Genomic DNA, 11,536 nt, shown 5'->3' with positions numbered 1-11,536 from the left:
CTAACCTTTTTTGAAGACCCACAATATTTCTATCTTATCATAACAAGAATATTAGTACCCACCTCACTTGAAGCTGATATTAAAATACGTGGGTCTAGTTGAATTTAAAATTCCTAAGTACATACTAATGAGTTTTATTTATCCAAATATAGAAATATCAAGCTAACCACTTTATATTACTGTCTATAGTGAAGTTGAGCAACTTTATTTGTAATGTGAAAGAATCGAAAGATGAGATTAAAAAAGAATTGAAATCCAGAACCAGATTCATTTGAAACTTATTCCTTCCCTTTAGAATGTAGCTGTACCTTGTCTGTTTTATTTGGTGGTTTCAATGCAAAAGCTTTCCAACTCTTTGCTATTCAGATTCCTTATGACCTAAAATCCACTATACCCATGTCGGTCCATGCCTTCTAACCAATATTGTTAATTACTAGTAGTTGTTTTTCCTCGTATTTTCAATCATAAAAATATGATTCATTGATAAATAAAAGGTTAAAAGTGTCATTATATATTATCTTTTGTGTGTTATTATGTAATATTTGTCTCTGCATTAATGGAAATGTTAGTTACTCTATTTTCTCTTTAAATGGCTTAGCTTATTACTTTACACTATAAAAAATAGTAAAATAATTGTCAATATTGCTTATTTTACTTTAATTAAAAATGTATTATTTTAATATTTGCTTTAGGCCTATATAAATATTTTGGTGCCTAAGCTAATTTGGTAGTTAAATTGATAGATTTGGGGTGAAAAATTGAGCAACAAAGATTATTAATTTGTAGCAAGCACAAGGCATATATAAGCACAGGTTCTACACATTTTCTTACCCAAGCTATATATCAAGCCACTTCTCTTCTCTTCTCCTTAGTACTTTCGAAAAATCTGGTAGGTTCTTACCATTGAACAAGTAATAATATAGTAGAAACAATTAAGTACTAGTTATGGCTTCATGCTCAGTGAACAAACAAAAGTTGAATATAGAGTCATATTGGAGTCCAAAAGAGAACAAATTGTTTGAAAGGGCACTTGCAAAATATGACAAAGATACACCAGATCGTTGGCATAATGTAGCTAAAGCAGTTGGTGGAAAATCAGTTGAAGATGTTAAGAGACATTATGAAATACTCTTGGAGGATCTCAGACACATTGAGAATGGTCGTGTTCCTATTCCCAACTATAAATCAACCTCAAATCCCACCAATGTTCATCATGATGATGAAAACAGGTATAATATATATATATATATATATTACTCACTAACTATAACTCTTTCTGTTTTTATAACAATCAAACTAACACAATGAACGGGTGTTGGTTCAAGTGGTACATGTTTGATTTTCATTAAGTAAGGTCTTGGATTCGATTCTTGTAGATGGATAAAATATTTGTTGAGAAAGTTAGCCCCACGTACTATGTATGTTATCGGCTCGGACAGGATTGCCTCCAATACGATGATACATGTGGGAAACCAAAAAAACTAACAACAACTTTGTTTTTTTTTTCATTTTTATGATTCATATACTTTACATGTTGATGATTTTATATTTGTTTATATCCTTGTTCCAGGCTTATGAAGTATCTTAAGCTGAATTGATTTGAAGCAATGTCTACGTCACCATCAGCTTATATTTGCACTGCAGCATGCATAAATACGTTGTAATTTTATATCATTTTAATTAATGGAACTATATATCTTTCTCTAGAAATGGGTATGAAATTATTCTTAATTAATCATGAAATTCTCTTACTAGACTATAAAATGTTTAGAGGGAATATGTATAAATAAATTAGTTCTGAAAGGGGAGTTTTTGTCTTCTTTAGTTTCCTTTTAATACCAGTCCATAAAAGTTTGAGCATGCTTTAACTTAGTTTTTGTGATATATGTTTAAATACGTTTGCATGCAAGAGATAAAATAACAATTAAGAATAAAATAAAGTTATCAAACTTTAGTTTTATAATGGAAATCTTATCAAATATAACACATAAAATTTACGTTATTAAAAAATATGAAGGATGCAATTACTATGTGAGAATATTTAAAGAGGATAAGCAATTAAGATTAAGTTACTGTGAGTGATTCAGATTGCTGGATACTTATAGAGTATATGTCTGCTCTACTTGAACGTTTATTTCCTTGAACAACTAAATAGTGAGAACTGAAAATTGAAATAAAATGATCTTCTACTAAAAGATAGGCAATTAGTGGTGTAAGGCTTCCTTAAAATGACTAAAAGATCAAATGTTCAATTCCTGGAAGTGACACTTATTAAGAATGGTAGCCACAAATCTCGAAAAAGATTGATTCCTTACGTGCATAAGGTGAGGGAATACCTTGGTAATAAACACAAACAAAATTGTTCAACTTCTATTTTTTCTCCATACCTAACTCAACTTAGCTTAGATGTTTTATTGAAGGCCAACAAACTTGTGGTTGTGCCAATGGGTTGGACCTCTCTTAATGTGAAGTCCAGTGAGGCTTAAGGCCTATGCTCATAATTTGACAGAATGAATGGACTTTTTTCAGTAATGGAATATTTATACCACAAATTATGAAGAGAAAAATATATATACATTGACAGTATAAGAGTTTTTTATATTGTCACTATATCATTTACCATTCATTTTCAATTATCATTTCCAAATGAACGGTGGTTGATGCAATGATTATGTATACATATGTACAATATGAGTGCATTGATTTAATACTCAATTATGAATATAAGAAACTCCAATCTAAGGGAGGAACAAAATATATATTTTTAAGATTGTAATATCTATGCACTAATAGTGTAAAAATTTATACATAATCAATGCATCATTCATCCTTCATTTGAATTACTTTTTTGAAGTAGGTGATACAATGAAAATATACAAAACTCATATAATGTCATTACATATATGTTTTCTCTATTTTTTAATCACCAACCATAACAATAAAAAAGTATATACATATTCATAAAAAAGTATATACATATTGATGAATCATCCTACTTTTTATTTCCTTTGACACATTCAGTTGAACAAATCAAAATAATTACGCATTTTAAATCTTATTCAAACTTCAGTATTCAATTAAAGAATATTAGTTTCTCACTTGTTGAACATCACATGTACAATAGTTCTCGATCACTTCTTCCGTAATCCTTAAAAACATATATTAGAACAATTAGCAAAATAAAAAGTCAAAGTTACACAAAGTTTCTGAATTGAGGTGTTTCAACAAGCAATGTATTTGACTTCAAATAATGGTAAATCACACACTATTGTGTTAGATTCAACGATTTCAACTTCAACTTTAAATAAATAGTTCTAGGTTATCTACATTTTGATTTTTTAGTAGAGTTTATATCATATTAGGTATCACTCAATGTTCTATAGTCTTTACTACATTCATTTTTTTGTACATACATACTTTATGTGAAATGTGAAATTATATCGATTCCACAAGTAATGGACTAATGGCATGGCTCATTAAAGAATACAAATCAAATTCCATCTTTGGAGCTAACAGCATGAAGGTGGAAATTATTAAATATCAAAAGATAATTGCTGGTGCAAATTTTGTTTTAGTTAAATTTAAATTTTTCATTTTTTTTAATAAGTGTTAATTCAAGGAATACAGTCATAAGATGATTTGATGATAAAAGTGACAGATTTAAGGAAAAAATATAGAAGGTTGCGAGTTTGAATATTACTCATAACAAATTTAGATGAAAAATTAATTAGTTCAAAAAAAGGAGGAGAAAACATAAATCTCATTTTCTTTTGAACATGGGAGAATTAGGTTGTTATTATAAAAATGTGGAAAGGTTGAAGTATAAAAGTGATGGATGGAGGATATGACGTTGGTCACTTAGAGTGGCAAATTCAAAGGACGGTTTTAGTAACTTGGCACACACAAAAGAAATAATGTCATGCCATGTTTAGTATCTTGGTGGTTTCGAAATCTTCCACATTAATTTAGCTTTGAAGGGACCCATTCTTTGTTGTAGTTTGGAATATATATATATAGGAAAATGATATATTTTTATACTAATCATTAAGTTGGATCTTCTTCATTAATAGAAAAACAAGTAAATCTAAAATAAGAGAAAAACGTAATATGATTTGACACTTTTATCCTTAAGATATAATGAGATTTTTACTCTTACATGTAAGTGTAAAAGTCATCACTTGTATCTTTCATTCATTAATAGAGAGGATCCTAACTCCTACCCAAACAAGAAAGAGTAAGGATCATCTTCATTGATAGAGACTAGTGTCACAAAATAACATAAAAAATGTAGTATGTACTGATATTTTTATCCTTTTGTTTATCATGAAATCACATTTTTACCATTGAAAATATGAGTAAAAATAATCATTTGTCTCTCTATTAATGGAAATGATCATTATTCAATAAGAAAGTGACATATCTTACCAGGCGATATTTTATTTATTAGTAATTAATTTATAAGTAATATGTCACTTTCTTATAAAGTCTTATGAGTAGGATAATTAGTAAAATAATTTATTAAGAGGATATAAGATTACTCCACTTCCAAAACTAGACATCTGCTTTTTTACTGGTCCTCACAACCCAATTATTCCACACTTACCAATTACCATCCCACGTACTATTGATTAAATGATTATTACAAATACAAACAAGGTGTGGAAATATGATTATCCTACACTTTGTACCACTCTATGTATCATGAGTTTAAATATATTTAAGTTCAAATTTAATTATTAAGTATTTTTTTGACCAATCATAAGCACATGACACATGAAGTGACACAAAGTATAGACAACAGATGTACTCCTAAATGACCCGTAGCCTACCCCACCCCCTTTTCTTTTACATTGCTCTAATCCAAAGACATGGCAATGTTCTCTAGCTACCTCTCTATATCATATATATTGTATAGAGAATAAACTTTTATAAAGTTTAAAAATAATGTTATATCCACCTTTGTGTTGATATGCACATCTTTTTTTAAGGGGATATATACATAGTCACATAAATAATATTTTTTTATGTTTCCTTTACACAGCTGCCAGGTCATATACACAGTGAATTAATAAATTAATAATTAATAATATAGCTATATTATAAATATATGTGTGATTTGATGTGGTTAAGCCCATTCATGAACTCTAATCATGTTCACCTCAACTAACATGCGTGCCACCAACTATAATTATCTACCACTAATTCCTAATTTGATAATCAGACTGTTGGGTATTCCAAGTGTGAATGAAGAAGTCCTACATTAGGTAAAAATCGATGAGTTAAAAAGTATATAAGTGGATAGGCCCATAGACTTAATGTCTTAAGGTTTTGGATCAAAATGTGGTATCAAACTCACTTTTATACTTCTTTCACTTAGCACATAGAGGAATGTCAACACAGACTTAGATATTAAATTGCCTTAGTAGTTAATGTTTGATATAATCTTCCCCTTGTATAAATTGCATGTCTATTTTTTGTATTGCCCTTATATAAATTGTTTAAATTATTATAAATAATAAAATAAATCTCCTTCATCCCTCCAAAATCAAGCATACAAATGATAACATGGAATAACAATCTAAACTCATAAAGCCAGAGATATAGTTATAAAATGAAATGAAAAAAGTAAAAGGTACACTCTCTGTGAAGTATTAGAATCTTGATTCGTTGTCTCTTGAATTATTAAAATCCCCAATGTTTATTATTCTTTGTGGCACTTAAACTATTCAGGAAGATGAGGGAATAATCTATAGATGATTACTCCAGCAAAAGCCAGAATGCACCTATTGAAATCATATTATTACTATTCCTAATTGGGGTCACTAATTCAGATATGAGATTTTATTAATAAACATAACTTTTATTTCATAATATTATCCTGACGTTCGTAAATGCTTCAAAAAGTAAAAGGAAAGTAACTTTTAATAACACATATATCTTTTTTATTATGATCAAATTACATTTTTATTATTAAAAATAGATAGAAAAACATATATTTGTCTCTCCATTAATGAAGACAATCCTAGAATTAATATCTCTCCCTTTTTTCTTCTTCAATCATCATAATCATTATTTACTCAATTAGATGTAGGATGCATTAAAAAAACACAAATAAAACAAACTAAGAGAGTTCATTTAGCACAAATTCTATCAACTTGAAGACAATTTATTTTGATAGAAACTTGAAAACACAAAATTTTACAAACTACATCCATATTAATCTCATTCTCATTTTTCATTGGTGTTATTTAATTTACATATTCTCAAATAGGAAGAAAGTGCTTCCCTCATTCTCATCATTCATCACATGCACTTATTTTGATATTCCCAAGGGAATTGAAAATATATGGTGTTAACATCTATTCAATATTATTTTTAGAAAATGAGTTTAGTCTGGGCTTAATTCATTTGCCTTGATAAAAATTGGCTAAGGTCAAAACTCACCACTGAGTTTGATAAGAATTGCCATTACAACTCGAAATCGACTCGACTTGAGTTTATGAACTCTTTGGTTCATTTTGTTAGCTTGAATTTGTTTAGTTCAACAGGAATTTGCATATTATTTAGTTTAACCATTAACTCAGTTGATTGAGTTAGTCAACTTGAATAATTAATATCTAATGATATTTATACATTTAAGGATTCTCTATATGAATATGTGTAAATGTATATATAATTGAGTCAATTCATAAACCTATCGAATCAAATTATATTTGCCTAAGTTTTAAATGTTTATTTAAGGAGCTTAATTTTTAGTTGAAATTCATCTTGTTTGATTTAAAAACTAAGTTTATTAAACCAACTATTAAATCGATATTCAAACGAATATCAAGTTTGTTTAGTTCATTACAATTTTATCATATACATATTAAACGAACCTTAATTAATATTTGTGGATTAATACAGTGATTAAAAATGTTAGTTACTAAGATAAAATAATATAATTTAGCTAAATTATTCTCAATAACTCATATTCACAATTATCATACTCATACTCTATTTATTTTATATTAATAATCCTGAGGACATACACAAAAGAAATAATTAATGTTTCTTCATCTTCCAAAATTAATGGTAACATGGAATAGGGAAAATTGTGAAAGTAAAAATTAAATTTGAGTGGAGTAAACATTCAATATTAAATTTACTAAAAAATATAAATTATAACATTTGGTGTATTAACTAAAAACAAATTTATTCATGGAATATGATTTCTTTAATTTACTAAAAACTCCTAATAATGAATAAAAAACCTTACTAAGTAGGTATATGTTAATTTTATTCTCTCTAATTTTTCTAAAAATCTTACTATGAATTGTAAAGGGAAGATGTTGGGCTGAGAATAAGAAACCTAAAAAATAACAATGTAGTGAAAAATGACAAATTTATAACATCAAAGAATAAATGGACTTAATTTACCACTATATTTTCCACTCATTCTAACTTCTTGTATATTAATATAACCCTTTTAAATTAAATATACATTTTGCGAAAAAGTATAAATTATTTACTTCTCTTTAAGTTACGTGAGAGATAATATTTTCTCACATGATTGCAGCATGATTAGGACACTAAAGATATATAGCGACAGGTCAATCACAAAAGATTATTTTTTTTGTTTATTTATTGTTAAATGTGTGTTGACTTAGATACACATTAGTACTCATTATTGTCTTAATCACTACCATTAATGTATTTCTTTCTTTTTCATTGGATTTTATATGCCAGACATTTAATAATGGTAAATTGGTAATAGATAATGCGAATAAAGTTGGTTTTGTATTTCAAAAGCTTCTATAGTTGACCAAAATTTAAATGTGTAGCTAACTTTTTGTATCAAATAAGAATATTTAAATATTAAATTTATTCCAAAATAATACTTCAGAAATATGAAAGAAGGGACGATCTTTTCTGGTTTGGCAAGCCAGATAAGGAAGAAAATAACAAATAATTGTTGCACTACATAATTTTCCACGATTTTTTGCACATTTTGGTAGGAAAAAATTAACACAATTAAATATAAAATATACATTTTTAAATTAATGTTATGTGAATTATTATGATATGAATTTATGTATTCCAATTTACAAATATTATTTGCATATGTAAACATCTAATATTGTGTGACCCGTTATTTTGATATATTTTAAAAATAAAAAATAATAAGAGTTGGAAATGATAAAGCATGATCGGATTGAAATTAAAAACATTAAATTATTGATAATAACATATTTGATTTTTATATAAATATTTATTACAAAAAAATAAATTATAAATCACAATTTGAAAATAACTAAAGGATATCAAATCGAATAAATTAAACATCAATTGATTGGCTGACACAATTATGATAGGACAATAATAATTCTGAATGCAGTCAAAGTTAATTAGATAATACTCGATAATTTCACGATCTCCCCAAATTTCATTTTTTTTATATAAAAATAAAATTATTTAAACAAATATTAATAGAGAAATCTACTACTTAATATTTTATGTTAAAATGTTGTGTTGCTATTATTTGTCTTTGAGCCTATCCATGATTTCTCTCCACCTTAAAGTTAGAGAGTGCTTATATCCTAGGTCATGTTGGGTTTTCAAGTATTATACAATGTCAAATGTTAGTGTTTAATTTATGAGAAAGATAGATTTCAATAGAGACAATTACATACTTGGAAAGAAATTAACTTATTTCCCATAAGAATAGTGGATAACTTTAGTTAACCAAAAAAGTATTATAAGTGGAATACAATAATATGTTACTTAATTAATCTATTTGATCTGAAGTGACCACAAGTTACTTAAATTCATTGGAAAACAAAGAGATGAGGTGAAGTGATGTGAAGTTTTGGGTAAAATTCCATTATGTGATGAATATCACCTGGCAGTAAACATTTACTACGGTAGAAGATCATATGTTCTTAATAGTATCTCATTCATTGTCTTAAGTTAATTATATATTGATACTTGAATAAAAATAAAATTTTAAAAACAAAAAGTTAAAAAAAATTAACATTCTAATTGACTTGGAATAGAGATTAAGATACCATTTAGAATCGGGGTGATATCTGTACTTTATTGACATGCCTTTTACTTTTGTTGAGCTATTGAAACAACATAAATGCACCTTTAGGAGTCCAAATCTTGGATCCATATATACTAGTGTGTGGTAATGCCAAAATTGAATCCCCTCAACCATTTATACGCGTTTTCCCATTATGAGGTTGGTAAATATGGAGTTGAATCTTTAATAAACTTTTTACCTATCCTTCATGTGTTTGGTGAACCAAACATGAAAATTCACCTCTATTGTCTCCTCAATTTCACCTCACAACTATTTTCATCTATAATGCTTATACTAGATTAGTATATTGTCTCTTCTTTTTTGGTTACTAAGAACTGTGAGATAATTCTTACAACTGTAACTAATATTTTAGTGTATGGCTAAGGAGATTGTGGATGAATCAACATTTATCATGACAATGATCATTTGTATCTTCATGTATCTAGTCAACCAAACTACATAAAATAATTTTATTAATTTATGTTATTATAATATATTTTTTAATGAAGTTAAATTTTTTAATTGGATGATGACACCAAATAAAACAAAAATGAGAACAGGTAATCCTGATCCCATTTTCCTATAAGTTTTCATGAAAACGCTGGTCCCGAATTATATATATTACTAGAGTAAACCAACGAGATGTTAATCTAGTGTTTTAAAAACCTTACTGAAACAATCATGAATCCCAAAATGGATTAATTTCTTAGCAAAAAAAAAGGTGATAAGATACTCTTAATATAACATAAAATATATTACTAGAGTAAAAGGTAGTGGTTGGAAGATCTGATTACATTTTTTTAATTAGATATAGCATTGATCCGAACATATAGGTATACTAATAAATTGGATTATATTTGAAGTCTAGGTGCTATTCCATTTTGGGAAATGTTCCAAAATGTTAATAAATGTTTCTAAGACATTGTTTATATAATTTGTATTTAAAATTGATGTATTTACTATTTTGAAATTATGATTTGTAAAACATTTTTTAGTATGTCTTTAGTATGTGAATTTGGAATGTTTCATTGAGAAGTTCATCATAGTTCCCATTTAATTTAATTAATTACATACAATTTTCAGCTCGTATTTCAAATAGCCTATAGTAGCTTTAAATTCTTAAATATGTCACTAAAATTCAAATATAATGGCTAAACGTTTCGTGATATTATTATAGGAGCATTTCGTGATTGTATTAATTGATATAGGGAATTTACGTATTGACCACTTTATTGTATATGTAGTGTAATTTCTTTGGCTTATTACCAGTATATTATTTTTAGATAAATTGTGCTTCATATGATTGAAGAAAATTTACAATAGAAAAATAAAGGAAAAATAATAAAAATGGTGGATATAGAGTAAGGCTTATGTAAAAGTAAATAAAAAATGACACCAAATATGTAATAAAGTTGTTAAACTACTCTTCTACTGTAAATTTCTCGTTTGATATAACTTCATCTTTTAAGAACTCAAAATTGAAAAATTGAATTAAGCTAATACAATAAATTTCCACTCGTTAATTTATGGACTAGGTGATGAATTTATTTGTTTGAGATGGAACATGCATAAATATGCAATCCCTATCATTCCATTCACCTTCTCTGTAAAATTTAAATAATGAAATCAAAGTTTAATTTCTCTCACTTTTACTAAAATATTTAAATGACAAGCAAGCTTTTGTATCATTATGTTTCTTTATCTGTCATTTTATTCAAAACGTCGTGGAATATTCAAACTAACATGATAGATAATATGTATAGTTATATTGATTTTTGTTGGGGGTACACCAATCTTTTTAGTTTTATATTATCGAAACCAATATCTTAACTTGGTCAAATGTATTTTTAAATGTACCAAAAAATTGTATTTTGAAGAGAGCGTATATGTTCCATGACTATTTTTTAATGGTAAACACAAATTAAACATTTAATATTTATGATTTGACTTGTTGAATAAATTAAAAAGGGAAATCAAATGTACAAAAAATAAATAAGTATGATAAGTTTATCTTATGCTATGTATAATTTGGGGAGTTTATCATCTTTGGTTTTAAATTTACAACTTTTAGCAAAGCAATTACACGTCACTCTTTTTTTTAATCACAGAGGATCTCAATCCAATAATAATGGATCATAAAAAGCTTTACATAAATACTATAAAAATATCTTTTAGGTAAAAAATATCCCAAAATGTTAATAAGACTAACAACTTTAGAATATAAGTGATTTCCAGATAAATCTCTTAAAATATAAAAATATCTAAAATGAATAGGTGACATCATAAATGCACATCCACCATTAATTAAGTAAAGTTAATTGAAATCTGATCCGAATAAATCATAGGCTGAATATATCTTTAGATCTTAATGATCTCAATATCTTACTTCATTTTCCCCTACACTAATTAAGGCTAATTTTCCTCTTTAGTGTAGCACTACACACTGTCAAAGCCGCAAACACAACCAATAAA

General features: G+C 27.0%; 1 protein-coding gene across 1 annotated transcript; it reads left to right on the top strand.

Annotated features, from left to right (window-relative positions):
- Positions 850-1,688, top strand: LOC109344033 (protein RADIALIS-like 3). The gene is made up of 2 exons (XM_019582619.1): positions 850-1,229; positions 1,571-1,688. Exons 1-2 carry the CDS (start codon positions 946-948, stop codon positions 1,596-1,598), a joined length of 312 nt encoding a protein of 103 aa, XP_019438164.1. The 5' UTR covers positions 850-945; the 3' UTR covers positions 1,599-1,688.

This window comes from Lupinus angustifolius, chromosome LG03 (assembly GCF_001865875.1).
Source record: "Lupinus angustifolius cultivar Tanjil chromosome LG03, LupAngTanjil_v1.0, whole genome shotgun sequence".
Taxonomy (NCBI): domain Eukaryota; kingdom Viridiplantae; phylum Streptophyta; class Magnoliopsida; order Fabales; family Fabaceae; genus Lupinus; species Lupinus angustifolius.
Note: the sequence above shows the minus strand (reverse complement) of the source record. Positions and strands in the feature narration are given on the sequence as shown.